General features: G+C 41.2%; 1 protein-coding gene across 10 annotated transcripts in view; it reads left to right on the forward strand.

The window, feature by feature from the left end:
* The window catches only part of MBD5 (methyl-CpG binding domain protein 5), a 256,499-nt gene that overhangs the window by 205,359 nt on the left and 33,238 nt on the right, over window positions 1-17,902 (forward strand). For all 10 annotated transcript variants that reach the window (XM_042860868.2, XM_042860867.2, XM_065561640.1 and 7 more), the window contains 2 exons: window positions 668-879; window positions 3,363-4,571. In XM_042860868.2, coding sequence (XP_042716802.2) covers window positions 668-879; window positions 3,363-4,571 — 1,421 coding nt within the window. The remainder of the gene's footprint in view (window positions 1-667; window positions 880-3,362; window positions 4,572-17,902) is intronic.

Genomic DNA, 17,902 nt, shown 5'->3' on the forward strand with positions numbered 1-17,902 from the left:
TTCTTTTATTTGATAATTTCATAGGATCAGGGGCCGCAAAGTATTTATTTTCCTATTGTTTGTGATATTGTTCTTTTACATTTTAATTTACTTAGGTGATTTTTCTTTTGATACAAAATGCAGATTTTTTTTAATTATAGCTTGTTTTTCCTTATGAGATTTTTCTCCTGTATCTAGAAAAGAGAGGACTAGTAGAGTTAGCTAGTGTATTTTTGTGTTCAAGAGGCCTTGGATCATTGTGTAGTCAAGTCAAACAGCAGTGCCATGGTTATCAAAAAGTTGGAGGAGGGGAGGATGTTGGTATGGTCTGAAGCAGTCGCTCTTTGGAAGCTAAGAATGGATTTCTAAGAAAATGAATACCACTGATGCTCATTCTACTGTACCTGGCTGTGTGCTATTCCATAATGAAAGACAGTCATGTCAGAATCCTTTAGAAAGAGTCCACATATAGATGTAACCTGAAAGAAAGAATGCTGAAGAAATGAAGGAATAAATAGTAGGAGACATGTTCCTTGAGATCGTGGTACAGAAGATGTCATGGGAAAAGTTTTGTTGTACAGAGAGTGTCAGTATTTGTTTACCATTCAGTTAAAATGTGACTCAAGGAAACTCTCACAGACTCTTGAAAACTATGCTGACTTACTTTTCCATATGTTTGGAATTGCAGGTGACATGTCGTCAATAAACACTACTTTGAATAACCATCAACTGACTCATCTCCAGTCACTGTTAAACAACAATCAGATGTTTCCTTCAAATCAGCAGCAACATCAGCTTCTCCAGGGGTACCAGAATATCCAGGGGTTTCAAGGTCAACCGACAATTCCTGGACCAGCTAACAACTCAAACCCCATGGCTTGTCTGTTTCAAAATTTTCAGGTAGAAAGCATACTGAAATCAATATTGAGTGAATTTAAAAATTTCTAATAGTACAATTGGTATCTATATTCTGCTTTTTCATTGAATGGTTAAAACAATTTGTTTTATTGCAGTTGGTTGCCCTTTTTTAGTATGGATTTTGTATTTCCAAATCAGAAACACGTTACTGAAATTATATATCTTTTACTTATAAGTTTAGTGTCATTTTTATTTTATTGGAACTACTTATAATATGCATCTATTGACAGCTGTTATTAACTTTCAGGAGTTGTTAATTTGCTTTTAAAGTGTGATCATAAACTCCTGGTTGAGAATAAATTGTAGAGACTGAATGGTAAAAAGTTAACATACAGTAGTTGTCAGTAAGAGAAGCACCGAAAAGAGCATGGGTATTGAAAAATGTGCTTACTCTTCTTAGCAAACTCAGAGGAGGACACCTTCACAGCCAGCAAGCCATAATCTTTAGCCAGGTTCTACTAACCTGATCCTGAATAAGGAACGTACGATGTAGTAGAAAACAATAGCCCGATCCTCACTAATTATTTAGATGCAATAATGAATAAGTAATGTAGATATATTACAAAAGAATAGCACAAGCATGTAGGAACAAAAGGAGAGAGGCTAAGGCACAAATTGAGTTACATGTTGCAAGGGACATAAAAGGCAATAAGAAGAGACTTTATAAGTACATTAAGAGCAAGAGAGAGACTACGAAAATGTAGGTTCCCTACTTAGTGGAGAAGGAGAGCTAATAACTGATTGGTCCTGCTTTGAGCAGGGGGTTGGACTAGATGACCACCTGAGGTCCCTTCCAATCCTGATATTCTATGATTCTAATAGGAAATAGGAGGTGATTGTGAGTAACTGACTTTTTCTAATAGTGCCCATTAAAGTAAATGGAAGGACTACCATTGATTTAGGGGATGTTGGATCAGGCCCATAGTGATTAGGACAGACATATAATAAAAAAAATTTTTTAAACGATATCTCCCTTTCACATTTCCATCCAAACAGACAATTCTATTGATAATGTAAATTCAGATGTTAAAGTAACAGAATGACAGTGAAAGTATCAACTGAGATAGAGAACAAAAATAGAGTTACAGTGTGTACTTAACATTATTATAGTGCTGCAGAACTGAGAACATGAAGGCAGCAGAAATGCAGGTGATAGTGCCAGAAAAGCTTTTATTCTTTAAGAAAAAAAAAGACAACATATCATTTTGTCAGTCTAGACAACTAGAAATGTCCCCGTGTTTGCAAAATCACAGTAATCATTAGCTGTATCTTATATTTTCTCTTTGTGTCCTGAATTATGTAAGTGTTTAGTAATGGTAAGTATTTAAAGCAGTAGTTACAAATATTTGGCTTCACTAGTTAAAGCATCTTTTCTATTCAGACTTTCACAAGTATTAATATTGCTTATTATCTTTACTTCATTCTCATGACATGTACATGACAAATACAAACATAATATGCAAGGTTCCTCAAAATGTAATTAAGTTTATAATAGTGCATGAAATAATAGCTACAATGCAAAGAGTTGGCGACATGGTTGATGTGGGATAAAAGTAGGAAGACTTCCCAAAAGAAGTGTATAAGAAGGGAAAAGTAAGGTCACTTGCACATGACAAATAGGAGGCAGTTTCAAGCCTGTGGGTTGCATTCAAGAAAATACAAAGCAGGGTGTGGGTAGAGACAAAAAGAGCACTTAAGAGTGAAACTGGGGAGGAAAGTAGAGACTGAGGGAGGAATAGGAGGAAATAGATTTGGGTACCGTGATATGAGCATGGATTAAGTTGTTTAGGACTTTTAATGTGAGAATGACTTCATTCAGAAAAGGAGAGCACTCAGAAAGATGGGTGGAAATGTGGCTACAAAAGGAGAGATTTGAAAGTTTTATCATCTCAAATACCACCTGTTATTACAAAGCTTTGCCTTTTTGAACAAAGTGTGAAAGCTAGTGTTATGTGTTCATATGCATATTATTTTATGCTTTGAGTTGCCTTTTCATTTTATGATTCTCTTCATTGAGTGACAATCTTTGTCACTTATGTATAGGGCCCTACCAAATTCATGGCCATGAAAAACATGTCTCACACCATGACATTTGGCTATTGTGTGGGGTTGTGATATTGCCACCCTTGCTTCTGTGTTGCCTTCAGAGCTGGGCGGCAGGAGAGCAGAGGCTGCTGGCTAGGGACTCAGCTCTGAAGGCAGTGCCACTGCCAGCAGCAGCTGTAGGGAAGGTGGCATGGAATATACTGTATGAACACATCTGCGCAATTTTTCTGATTATGCCAATCAGAGAAAAACATGTGATTTCTCCACGATTTAAGTAGCCCTCTGCTTATGTACAACGATGACAAAATGTGTCATTGTTGTGTAACCATCACAGTTACTGAATTAAATGAATGTGTCTTCTGAAATATAGCATTCAATGAAAACATACATTTCTATAATTTTTCCTTCCTATTTTTAAGGTGAGAATGCAGGAAGATGCTGCTCTTTTAAACAAAAGAATGATCACTCAAATGGGTATAACATCAGTTCCTGAGAGTTCCAACACTACCCTTCCTCCTTTTCAAGATACAGCTTGTGATTTGCAGCAAAGGACTGAACCAACTCTAAGACAACAGGCAAAGGATGGCCTCAGTGTAGCTGCTCAGGGTGATTCTTCAGTCGATGCTATCTACAAAGCAGTCGTAGATGCTGCAAGCAAAGGAATGCAAGTAGTAATCACCACTGCAGTTAGCAGTACAACACAAATGAGTCCTATTCCAGCTCTGAGTGCCATGAGTGCCTTCACAGCCTCAATTGGTGACCCATTAAATCTTTCTAGTGCTGTCAGTGCAGTAATCCATGGAAGAAACATTGGTGTTTCTGATCACGATGGTAGGATAAGAAACACTAGAGGGGCACGAATACTGAAGAATTCAGAACACAGTAAAAATTCAAGTGAAGGGGATGGATTTGAATATTACAAGTCAGCAGGTTGCAACACACCCAGAAAACAGTGGGAAGAGGAGCAAAACCCTGGAGGAGAGATAAATAGGTGGAAGTGTGAGGAGTTTTTAGACCATTCAACCCATGTCCACAGCAGTCCTTGCCATGAAAGGCCCAATAACGTCTCCACACTGCCATTGTTACAGGGTGAGCAGCATCAGATACTGTTACCACAGAGAAACTGTCAAAGTGATAAAATGTTGGAGGAGCATTTCAGGTATAACAATTACAAAAGAACTATGATGAGTTTTAAAGAGAGACTGGAGAACACTGTGGAAACATGTGCACACATAAATGGAAATAGGCTTCAACAAAGTAGAGGGTTTGGAGAGTTGCTGAACACTTCTAAACAAGACCTAGTCATGGAGGAGCAATCTCCAAGTTCCTCAAATAGTTTGGAAAGTTCTCTAGTTAAAGACTATATCCATTATAATGGAGACTTTAATGCCAAAAGCATTAATGGGTGCGTGCCTAGCCCTTCAGATGCTAAAAGCATCAGCAGTGAAGATGACCTAAGGAATCCAGATTCCCCTTCTTCAAATGAGTTGATACATTACAGGCCGAGGACGTTTAATGTTGGTGACTTGGTCTGGGGCCAAATAAAAGGACTAACTTCATGGCCTGGAAAATTAATAAGAGAAGAAGAAGTTCACAATTCATGTCAACAAAACACTGAGGAGGGGAAGGTATATATACACACGCATATATATTTTGTGTATATATATATATATATGTATATATAGTCAAAGAATTATCTTGGTCTAATATTTATTTTGGGGTTCTGTTCTTATTTTAATGGTATGAATTTGGTATTTTAATTGGGCTTTTGATCCCTGGTTCATGAGGATAGCTTATGAAACTATTTATTTCACTAAAAATATTGTTGTAGTTGCACAATGGAAACTTATACAAATCCCATAAGGAAACATATTAGGCTGTATTCTGGCCTGAATTATGTCCTGCTAAGTCACTTGTTCACATAAGACTTTTATTATACAAAAAATATTTTGCTTTAATGCACCATTGTTTAACTTATGATTTAGAGCCTTCTGAACTTCTGGCTGTGCCTAAGGTTACTGACTTGATGTGCAAGGCATGAGTTGGGTATCTACAAATGGCAGAAATTGCAAAATGTAAAGCTGATCTAACCAAAATAAGGAATTTGAAATAAGTTAAAGCAGTTTCACCCTATCTCTGACTTGCCCAACTGATACTTCTGGTATGCAGCAGAAAAACTATTAAAAAAATTTGGCCTGGACAATAGAACATGTAAGATCCTTTTCTAGTGATAGTGGTTTTAGTTTGCTCCTTTGAGCATTAGTTTAATGTCCCCTAGCACAAGGTATAATGTTGGCAGGGAATTCTTATTGTTACCAATGACTTAACCGTGTATTCTGTTTTATTAAGGAAACTATTTCAATCCTTATTTTCTACTGTTTGCAAAACTTTTTGTTTTTCTGCAGTCCTCATAAATACAAAACTATTTCATACTGTATGCCCCTCCCCATCCTGAGCCACTGCAGAAACCACTCAGACTCCCTTCTTTTAGTGTCCACTCTGTGTAATTTATTCAAGTCCTCTTCACCAGCACTTGTACTTGCAGTATAGTAATTCTATTACCTATGACCCTGTTGCCTTTAGCCCCTGTTCATCAGGGCCCTTGGAGGAAAAGGGATCTCCCTTCCTGGGGAACTCCTTCAGTCTGGGCTCAGCTAGCCTTGTCCTCCCTCCTCTGACCCTTCATTTCTTTTATCAAGCTATTGTGCTGATGAGCTAGTTAGTTCCTTAACTCACCCACCACCCCCGTGTCTGATTAGCTAATTCCTCCTTATTCCCTCAATCAACCATCGCCAGAGAAACTAATTGAGTCAGAGTATTGACCCATCTGTTAGGCCTCCTCACTGTCTCTCACACACATTCATTATATAATAAAAAATATTTTACTAAACATTCATTCAGGAAATAATACTGCTAGTATCTTTAAATTAACAAATCAAAATCTAGGTAAAGAGTTTTTAATTTCTGACATTAAGAAATTAATCCAAAAACTATTATCGATTTTCATGCCCCCATCTAATTTACTTCAGTTGAAACTATAATAGAAACTATCATAGTTAAGCACAGTTGATCCTACTGCTAGTAGGATTTCTCTAACCAGATTGTACATGGATTTTTCCTCTCAAACTGTTATAGTCGTGTTATGAAACTGTTATAAATTGTCTGGGATGGTTTGGCTAGCATGGTTTTAGCCAAAGCTTCTCATTCTTCAGATGGCTTGTTCATTGTTCTCTGCTCCCCACATAGGTTTTGAAGAGATGCACACTGATCTTCAGAACAAGATTATATACTTCAAATAAATGAACTTGTTTTAACAATTATAATTCAATAAATAAGAACTTACTCAGCCACAAAGTTAGATCCCAAAATCACTAGCCCATTTTGAAAATGTAAGCCTAATTTTTCAAATATTGTTGACCACATACTTCAAAAGAAAAGGAAAAAATAAGTGGGAAATGAGGGAGAGGAGAGTATGGTACTCTCCATCCGAGTTCTGCTGTGGTGCCACTCAGTACCTTTATGAACGTTATAGTACTAAAGAACACATTATTCAAAATACATCGATGTCCAATATTTATTTATTTGATAACTTCACAACAGTAATTATGTGTTCCTTTTTGTAAGATTGTTTCAGTAAATTTTTAAGAAGTTGCTCTTTGTACCCTTTATAAACAGAGGAAGATCTATATGTCATCAGTTGCATTCCTTAAGAGTACTGCATCAATTAGCTGAACAATATCAAAAGTTAATTTCTTATCTACCAAAAGTATATTTGTTTTTATGCAGGCCTCAGTGCTTTCCATTTTGTTTTTCTTAGATTTTTTTTTTTACTTTATTGCACATTATTATATTAATTGACTTGAAATATAATGTATGCAGAAGCCCAAACAAAATTAATGAAAATTGCATATGTTGCTGAATACCTTCTAAACTGTTTCTATGTAGTTCAAAATTTTGCTGCTCCCAGAATGTTGTCAACAGGGCCGGCTCCAGGCACCAGCCCAGCAAGCAGGTGCTTGGGGCGGCACGTCGGGCTCTTCGGCGGCAATTCGGCGGCGGGTCCTACGGTCCCTCTCAGAGGGAAGGACCTGCCACCGAATTGCCGCCAAAGAAGAAAGCGGTGCGGTGGAGCCGATCGCGATCGCGGCTTTTTTTTTTCCCGCCGCTTGGGGCGGCAAAAACCCTGGAGCCAGCCCTGGTTGTCAAGGCAGCTCATATCCCTGCTAAGAGAGAGTCTGTCCCACTGTTTGTCAACAAGCACTATGGCTGACTAACGAAGCTTTGGATCAGAAGGCCCTCCATCTTTCAGTAGGATGTTATGTATTTAGCTTCCCCAGCTGGAAAGATGGTGTAAATGGCAGTTAGAAGGATAGGATAGGGATTGAGATTGAATACTGGAGCGTAGAGGAATGTGAAAGACAGAAGAGAAGACTTAAATAAAAAAATGACTTACATCTTCCCATTTCTGGGTGAAAATAGAGAGGAACTCTGATGTTCATAATCGCATTTCTCGTTCTTTTGTGCATTTGACCAACCACTTCTATAAGCTGCTGCACAGCCACATATTTTGAATGTTTTGGCAGTTTAGTGTGAAGCCAGCAAAGTCAACTCATTTTGCAGTGCAAAAGATCTTCAGGAATGATGTGCACCAAGAAATCCTGGAATTATGGAACTCTTAATATGGTTCCCTATTAGTAGTTTTGAAAATTTATTGTATGAGGAACATTTAAATTATCTTTATACGCATTTGTATTTATGGTATGTTAATTTTTTCACGCTATGGCAATAGTTTTGCTATGTTGCAAAGAGTTCTGTTGTATATTACGTAGAAAATGCCTGTTTGACTTGACTTCCATTTATAACACTATTTTACTACTTTTAAAGGGATACATATGGAGTGGCATTTTTTTCATCTGTTTCTATTCAAATAGCAACTGGAAGCTTTTGGATGGTGTTCCTCTATCAGGAAAGAAGGAATGTTAACCAAAGTTTTCTGTTTTGTTTTGGGCAATTGGAAAATTAAGGAGCAAACTGAAGAAAGTGCAGTGGGAGCAGCAAAACCATCTAGATAGGGGAAATAAAGGAATGATCATGTAGATTAGGTTACTAGTGTCTGAGAAAAACAAAGGAAGTGGAAAGCAAAAGAAGATGTCAGCAGAATAAGAATGAAAGTGAGAAAAGAGAAAAAAACTTTGCTGAGAAATCCACCTGAAAAGATCATGCTGCTGGCTGTCTCATGTTGCACTGATGGTCTAAATAGGCTTGAATATACAATTTAGAACTTTTCTTTATGCCTGATGAGTAACATCTTATCACTAAGGCAGCACGAAGCTGCTTTGCAATATGAGGTTACTGACACAACTGCCAGAATAGGTCATTCTCATACACAGGAAATTCATTGTTCTGAAAAGAACTATTGTGCTGGCCAGGCTCACACACCATTATTCTATCATATGATGATTTGCATAGTGGAAGGTTCCTTCTAGAGCTTGGGGAGGCGGGATGGGCGTGGAATATTGAATTAGGTCTTTTTAAAAAAGGATTACAGTACCATCCCAGTGAGCCACTGCTAATACAGTTCCTGCACTGGTGCAGGGCAGAGTTTGATTCTCAATTCTGATTTTTTCTCTCAAACCCAATTAGGCCAGGAGCATGGTGTAAGCTGCATGCACAGCCAGTGACAGGAGGGTGTGGTTTTCACTAAATAGTTAAAGGGCAGTGATGAAGAATGTCAAAGTGAGTGCTTCCAGACCTAAACAGGAAGGATGATTTTCAGAACAGGAGGGTAAAAACAAAACAGCTCATGGGATCTAAAACTTGTTTGAATGTAGAAAATCACCCACTTTCCACCTAAAAGTCCGGGTGTAAACAATAGCTAGCCCTATGGTAGTGATTTGAAGAAATCCAGAATTGAATTTGATATTGACGTTACTACAGGATGAAGATGGTTTACTGTGTTAGGACTCTCAGCTGCTTAGGCTCTAGACAAGCTCAAAAGCTTATCTCTCTCACTAACAGAAGTTGGTCCAATAAAAGACATTACCTCACCCACCTTGTCTCTCTAGGCTCTAGATTCGTGTTTCTGACCTGAGTTTGACTAAGGCAGGATGTAATCAACCAAATAGTTAATTGGAGTGGGCCAGATTTAATGTCATCTGGCATAAAAAAAATAGAATCCAACAAAGTGTTTCAAAATTTGAATTACTGTGTAATAGTCTATGCCAACATACCAGGATAATAATCAACCTGTCTTAAATGCCTTATTGCTTAAATACTACCGTAATTTATTCTGTTTCAGATTACTTTCAAGTTCTTTGCTAATAAGTATTTGACAGTGAAATGTTTGCAGTCTCAAAGAGCAGAGGTTTTTAAATGCTATTTATTGGAACTTTCTAGGAAATTCAGTTTACTGATCATCGTAAAAGCTTTGTACAAAACTGTTTGATCTGCTGTTAGGCTATCATAAATATTTTCCCATAGATGTGTACAATGCTTGATTTTTAGAGGGGCTGAGCTCTCCCAGCTCCAACTGAAGTCAATAGATGTGATTTCTCAGTACATATTGTTTACTAATGTAAATGGTTATTTCAAGGTAAAGGTATCTGACACTAATAACTTTCTTTCCTCACTAAACATAACTTTTTCTTTAATACCAATTAAGTTGACCATATGTTGATATTAACTGTTCTTCTGAAAAGTAAACGCTAATAGATTTCACATTTTAATATTTACCAGGAAGAAACTCCCTCACTAAGGAGTTTATTCCAATTAACTGTTTAGTACAAGATCTATTACTATTCAATACATGTTCAGGTAAATCACTAAACTGAATAATAGTGCTTAATAATAAAATAGCTTACCATTAAAGTAGTTTACATTTATACTGGGAGACATAAGGTATACAGTTCTCAGAAGGTTGTGTATACCAAACTATTTCATATATCCTCGGTACAAATACTATATCTCTCAGCATCCATTCTTTCCTCTATAATTTAGTAAAGTTTTAGGAGATGAAGGCTCAGACAAAATACAATTTTACCCGGTAATTCTGTTAAATCTGAAAAATGCCAGATTTTTTTAGATAGCAATTCTTCAAATGTCTTATAAAATTAAGATTGAAATGGTTAATTTGATCTCCAGTTAACGTCATATTTAGTAACATTGTTTCCATTAGCATTATTAAACATTTTAAGCATTATAAATATAGTACTTAAATTTAACCCCTTTGGTGTTGCTGGAGCTGTTTTTTCACTAGTAAGTGTTTTATGCCTTTTGCATTAGCGCATCCTTAGAAATATTTTTGCTCACAGCTCCAGAGAGTTAGTTCTTTGATGTTTCAAACTAAAATTAAGTAATTTATGTGTGTTTATATAGAAATTTATACTATTATAAAGTTAGATTGTGAAATAAATTCTCTTGAGCAATTTCCTGATGGAACATTAGTCTTATAGTAAAAGAAAAAGCAACCTGAGGGGTTTTTTGTTTAATTATTTGTAAGTGTCCAAAGTCTAGCCTATTGTACAATTTAGTCTTGCTTCATGGAAATGAGATCCCCATGTGCAGACCTCACCATAATGGCTCTTATTTTGTCAAGTTCTGGATCTGCTATATCCCCAGATTTCATTTTTAGATATATAAGCTTAAGAAATGTTATACTTGGATTAAAAATATATCACATTTGGCTTTATGGTGGTGAGAACCTTGCAACGTCCATTAACTTCAACTTAGCACTCCGGAAAATCAGCTTCATAGTGCATTTAAATAATTTTAGTGATTCAGTTAAGTTGTTTTAGGAGGGAAATTTTGAATTTTCAGAACAAATTTATTCAAGATCTTTCATGTCATTCATATCAGTGCTTAATTTCTGTTTAATGATTTATTATGCTTTATGCATTCATAAAATCTTTATATTTATCATTAATTCAACAAACTTTACAAAAAGCTCTTGTTAAGTGAGGCACCGATAAAAATTAAGAAATACAAACATAAAACTATTAATAAAGATAAGAAAATGAATGTTAGATTTTTAAAAATCATGTTTTAAATGTGCTTTTGTAATTTAAACTGAGCTCAAAGCTATTTTGCTAATCAGAAGTGAAGGTTAGATGGTTAATGTTTTAATATCATTTGAAAATGTGCAGCTCTAGAAAATTAGTAGTAGTGGTAGTATTCGTATTAGTATTATTTTATTTCAATAATTGTTAGTACCTGTGAAGTGGTACCGATTTTTATATCCAGTGGCTTAAATTCAGTAGTGGATATGAATACATAATTTCAGTTCATTTTAATGAGAGTTGTATGTGCAGTAGTGCAGATATTTTTTTTCATTATTATTCTTTTAGCACCTGATTCAGCAAAGCCCTTAAGTTCCATTGACTTTAAAGGGACTTAAGCACATCCTTAAAATTAAGCACATGTTTAAGTGATTTGTTAAATAGGGGTAGACTTGAACATGTGCTTAACTACTTTTCTGAAATTGGGCTTTAGGGACTTAAATTTAAGTTTAAATATATTAGATTATGAAGTAATATAAAATTCTTCGAGTGCTTGCTCATGTCGAGTCCATTCTAGGTATGCGCGCACCCACGTGCACAGTCGTCAGAGATTTTTGCCTTAGTGGTATCTGTAGGCTCGACTGCAGCACCCTCTTGAGTGCCGCACTCATACATCAGTATATTAGGCTGCCCGCCCTATGCCTTCTCAGGTCCTTCTTACTGCCCATGACGGTAGGTTGGAGCACCTTGTCTTGCATTGCAAGAGCGTTAAGTGCCCGTTGTTATTCCCTTTGTATATAGTTCTTAGGTACTTAATCAATTTAAGTAACTGTTAATTGTTGTTATAGTAGTTAGTCATGGCTGAGACGTCACCCTGGAGCGGGGCATGCCCCGTTCCCCGGGCTTCAAGCCAGGTTCGTCATGCAACAGGCCAGTGCCTATCAGTGACCCTCACAGCAGCTATTTGAAGTGCTTGGGGGAATCCCATGTAAAGGACAAGTGCAGGATTTACAAAAACTTTCATCCCAGAATCAGGAAGGAGAGGGACATCTGCCTGAAAGCCCTCCTGATAGAGGCCATGCTTCACCCAGCGTCTGAGCCCTCCTCTCCGGACTCTGCTCCCAGCACTTCAGCATCAGTGCGGAGGACCCCACCAGCACCGCAATCCTTCCGGCACCGTTCCCCACCACCGGTGCCCAAGAAGCGGCAGAAGAAGGGTTTCTCGGCACCATCCACGGAGGGGAAGGGAGCTCTGGGCAAAGGACCTAGTTCAGGTCACGTGCCCATCCTGGAGCTAGAGAGGAGTACCGCTATGGTCGGACCCCCTAGCCCAGGCAGGGATCCACCTCCAAATCCCAGGAGCCGTAGGGAATCCCGGCTCTGACAGGGAGCTTCATTGCCCGAGACAGCCCAGGCGGCCAAAGGCTGGGTGGGCCTGTTGGCACTGCAGATGCCTTGCCAGGCCCTGAATGTGGCTATGGCCCTGCAATCCAAGGGCAAGCCAGCCATGGGACCTCCCCAAAGGGCAGGGGAGCACCATCAGTGCCTGGATCACAGGCGTTTGTCCCTGTCCCCATGGCCTAGGACCCTAGTCCCGCAACCTTGGTTGCCGGCTAGAAGGCCCTGGGCCCCAGCACTGCGGTCTCCTTCCCAAGGCACAGAACGCCAGAATCAAGGTATTGGTCCCCTCATTCCCAGCACAAGCCAGCCTCCCACCTACGATCTCCTTGGTGCAGATCTGTATCGCTTAGGCAGTCTCCTAGGCATCCGTTCCCGTCCACCATCATGGCACTGATCTCCACTGCCCCGGTACCGGATGAGGGTAGGTGGCAATCCCCTCCCTCTAGACATGGATCTCTGACAAGGGTTACTTGGCAGACGCAGGTCCTCTCCACAGCCCCACCATGGTCACCAGAGCGGGGCTGGTCCAAATTGGAGCCAGGGTTCAGCCCATCATCAAAAGAGTATGAATCCCCATCAGCCTACAAGACCAGCATGGCGGCGGCGTGGCAGCAGGGCCAGTGGCCTGCTCAATGGCCGTGTTGGAACCCTTAGGGAGTACCAATGATGCCGGTTCCATATTCCCAACACTCTTCCCTGGCCGCTTCCGACAAACCCCCAGCACTGCTGGCACCAGGTTCAGAACATGGTGCGGAATCCATCGCGGGGCAGCACAACAGGTGCCAATGCCCAAGGAACTATCCCCAAAAAGGAACCCGCCCATCCCCCTGCGATGCCCTCATCGTCTTCGTCAACGGACAAAGTGGTGGCATGGACCTCCCGGGCTGGCAGTCCTCCTGACAACTTTAAGGAGCATCAGGCTCTTCTTAAAAAGGTGGCTGCCAACTTAAACCTTGAAATTGAGGAGTTGGCAGAGCAATCAGATGACCTGTTTGACGTCATACCATCCTCCATCCCAGCCCGCATCACGCTGCCTGTCCACCCAGGGGTCCTAAAGATTGCTAAAACGCTCTGACAGACCCCAGCTTCAATTCCACCCACATCCAAAAGGGCGGAAAAGAAGTATTACGTCCCCACAAAGGGATTCGAATACCTCTACACACACCCACCAGCAGGGTTACTGGTTGTGTCCGCAGTTAATGAGAGGGACAGGTGAGTGGCACACTGAAAAATAAAGACGCCAAACAACTAGACCTCTTTGGCAGAAAGAATTATTCTATGTCCAGTCTACAATTTCAGGTGTCCAACCACCAAGCCTTGTTGGGCAGGTACAATTTTAATTTATGGGTCTCCCCGGGCAAGTTCAGGGAGGCCCTTCCACAGAACCTGGCCCACTAGTTCACCATGATCCTGGAGGAGGGCAGAGCGGTGGCAAAGGGTGCCTTCCAGGTGGCCTGGGATCCTAGAGACTCGGTCACCAGAGTGGTTGCCTCGGGGGTGGCCATGAGGCACAGCTCTTGGCTACAATCTTCAGGGTTATCCCAAGAGATGCAGGCCACGATCCAGGACCTCTTGTTTGAGTTTGTGAGGCTCTTCTCTGAGCTCATGGATGCAAGGCAGCATGGCCTTAAAGACTCCTGGACCACCCTGCGATTGCTGGGCCTCCATACTTCGCAGCAGGCCCGAAAGCAGTTCTGGCCTCCTCCACCTTCTCCTCCTAGGTCCTGGGGCTCTTCCTGGCAGGGTGCCTGCAGGAGAAAGGACAAAGACAAAGGATTTAAGCGATGACGCCCTTCGTCCTCTCCCTCGCCGACTCAACCTGGCCTTTTGAAACATCACGGGGGCCAGAGGCAGGAGTTTTGAAGCTGCACCTAAGGATGGCGCCCCAATCAAGTACCTGGATCCACCCTCCTATTCTTTCCTCAACTGCTAGCACCCCTTCCAGTTGGCATGGTCGCGAGTAACATCAGACAGTTGGGTGCTCAACACAGTATCCGTGGGCTACAACCTACAGTTCACAACTGCCCCTCCCTCCCACATCCCTCTTCAGGGACCCTTCTCACGAGCAACTCATTGCTCAGGAGGTGGAAAACCTAAGGCTGCGGGCGGTAGAGGAGGTCCCTCAGGATAGGAGGGGAAATGGATTCTACTCCCAATATTTCCTAATCCCGAAAGCAAAAGGGGACCTAAGACCCATCCTGGACCTGCGTTGCCTCAACCAACATTTCAGAAAGTTGAAGTGTAGGAGCAGGATTTTATAATTGTACTATGAGAATTAATGTATGATTTGGTTTTATTTTGTTAGCCATTTTTTTTAAATAGCAGAAAGAAATTACCCTTTGGGACTATGGGATTTTGTTTTTTATAGGCATTACAAATTGGGCTTTTTTAGTTTTTTGTTTTAAGGTTTAGTTAGTAAGAGACAGAATTTTGTATTGTATTTATGTTAAGTAAATTAAAGGAACGTTGAAGGCCTGGGCCTTAATCTGAATTGTTTTGGTTATAAAATTTAGCAAGGTTTAATTTACAATATTATTTTGTTTGATATAAAATATTGCTGTTTGTATTTTTAAAGATTTTTGTAAAAGACTGTTTGTGTGAATAAAAAATGCATGCATTTAAAAAAAATAAGGTGTAAAGGCCATTATTAATCAAATGGTCCACACATAAAAATGCAAAAACACTTATCAAAACTTATTAACGCCAAAAAACCATCAATGCGCATCCATGATTGAAGAAGGGCAGATTGATGACCCTGAGGTAGAGGCTGGCACCCCAAAGATAATTAATTAAATCAAATCTGTTACAGAATGACCCTCTCAAAGGTGTTTTGGAATGTTAACATCAAAAAATAACACCAATTAAGGAGTAACCGGTCATAAACTGACATAGCAAAATCCATAAATTTCAACAACAACAAAAACTATAAAAACAAGGTGCTTTGCCATAGGGATTTGGGTTTGCCTTGCCACTACTCCAGGAGCATTGGATCGCGACCGACGGAGCCCGGCTCCCCTTTGCAACCAATCTGGCTGACCACTAAATTAATCCAGACTCCGGTCTGGTAACTATAAACATAGACTGGCAGGATTTTGTGTGTGTGTGTGTGTGTGTGTGTGTGTGTGTGTGTGTGTGTGTGTGTGTGTGTGTGTGTGTGTGAGACTAAAAAGCATGGTCACACATACTACAAGCATATGCTGGACCCCGCATCACTGCTGGAGGAAGTCCCCTTCACAGCCCCATCCCCATCGGTTACCCTGGTCTCCGATGCTTCGGATTTGGGGTGGAGAGCCCCTCTAAGTGATCTTGGCATGCAAAGACATTGGTCGGGTCACGATTGCTCCTTACACATAAACTTCAGAGAGCTCAGAGGGTCTGGTTGGCCTGTCAAGCTTTCCTGCCTCATATAAAAGGCAGGGTGGTTCAAGTCTGGATGGACAATACTGCCGCAGTGTTCTATATCAACAAGTAAGGCAGTGCCCGGTCCTCTGCCCTTGGCCAAGCAGCTCTCAGGCTCTGGAACTTCTGTGTGTTGTGGCCGCACACCTCCCCAGGGCCAGGAACACTTTGGCAGATCGCATCACAGGACTTTCTCATCTCGCCATGAGTGGTCACCATCCAGAAGTGATCAGCCTAATCTTCCAGAGGTGGGGGACTCCCTGGGTGGACTTGTTTGCATCCAGGCAGAACAGGAAGTGCCACGCTTTCTGTTCGATTCGAGGGATTGACAGAGACTCCCTGTTGGACACTTTTCTACTCCTGTCGTCGGGACCCCTTATGTATGCCTGCCTTCCAGTGCCATTAATCTACAGAATCCTTGTGAAGATCAAGCAGGACAGAGAAAGGTAATCCTCATAGCGTCAGCTTGGCAGCACCAGCACTGGTTCGGCATGCTGCTGGACCTCTCAATGGCCGCCCTATTACAGCTACTGCTTTTGCCGGACCTGTTGTCTCAGAACCATGGCAGACTGCTGTATCCGAACCTGACGGCCTGACTGTTGCATGGTTGAATGCAGATGAGCGGGAGAGTTCGGACAGTGTTCAGCAGGTCCTACTGGGCAGCAGAAAACCCTCTACCAGAGCGACCTACCTGGGCAAATGGAAACGGTTTACATGCTGGACTTCAGATGAAGGTATTCAACCTGAGCAGGCCTCACTGCAGTTAATCCTGGATTATCTCCAGCATCTTAACTTCCAGGGTTTGTCCTTTTCATCTTTTAAGGTCCACTTGGCTGCTGTTTCGGCCTTCCATCCCCCGCTCGAGGGCAGGTCGGTTTTTGCCCAGGACATGACTGCCAGGTTCCTCAAGGGCCTCGAATGCCTCTACCCTCACATCAGGGTCCCTGTTGCTCCATGGGACCTGAATCTTGTGCTGTCGTGGATCATGGGGCCCCCCTTCAAGCCTCTGGCTTCATGCTCCCTTCTCCACCTCTCCTCGAAGGTCGCTTTCTTGGTTGCAATAACATCTGCCCGCTGGGTCTCCGAGATTAGGGCACTTACCTCAAAGTCGTCCTACATGGTGTTTTACAAGGACAAGGTCTAATTCCGACCACACCTGGCCTTACTACCCAAGGTTATTTCACAGTTTTATAGGAGCCAGAACATAGTCTTACCTGTCTTCTTCCCTAAACCTCATAAGTCGGAGGAGTAGCACAGGTTGAATTCTCTGGACATCAGAAGGGCGTTAGACTTCCACATTGAGAGGATTAAGCCTTTTCGTAAGGCGACACAGTTGTTAGTCGCAGTGGCCAACAGGATGAAAGTTCGTCCAGTGTCGACTCAGAGAATCTCGTCTTGGATTACTGCCTGTATCCGCTGCTGCTATGACCAGGCCAAGGTGCTTCCTCCGGCTATTGTAATTGCCCATTCAACCAGAGCACAAGGATATGTGCTAGGCTGCCACCTGGTGGTTTGTCCACACATTTACATCGCTGTACACAGTTACCCAGCAGGCCCAAGATGATGCTGGCTTTGGTAGAGCAGTATTGCAAGCTGCATGACCATAAACTCTGAGCCCACCTCCATGGATGCTGCTTTTGAGTCACCTAGAATGGAATTGACATGAGCAAGCACTCAAAGAAGAAAAAACAGTTATCTACCTTTAGTAACTTGTTCTTGAAGATGTGTTGCTCATGTCCATTCCATTACCCACCCTCTTCCCCCTCTGTCGGAATTGCTAGCAAGAAGGAACTGAGAGGGTGCAGGGCCGGCGGCGCCTAATATACCAATGCATGAATGCGCCACTCAAGAGGGTGCCACAGCCAACACTACGGATATGGCAAAGGCAAAAATCTCTGACAACTGTGCACGTGGGCACGCACACACCTAGAATGGAATGGATATGAGCAACACATCTCTCAGAACAACAGTTACAAAAGGTAGGTAACCGTTTTTTTTTTTTTTAAAGGTTGATGGCACATATTAAAAATATATTATATTGTAATAACAGAGTACATAAAAGGTTGTTATGAAGCACAGCTAACTTCAATAAGAGTTAAATGTGTGTGCAGTCAGAATTAGGATCTGTGAGACTTTGACAACAGTAAAAACATAAGAATGGCCAT

This window comes from Chrysemys picta, chromosome 11 (assembly GCF_011386835.1).
Source record: "Chrysemys picta bellii isolate R12L10 chromosome 11, ASM1138683v2, whole genome shotgun sequence".
NCBI lineage: Eukaryota > Metazoa > Chordata > Testudines > Emydidae > Chrysemys > Chrysemys picta.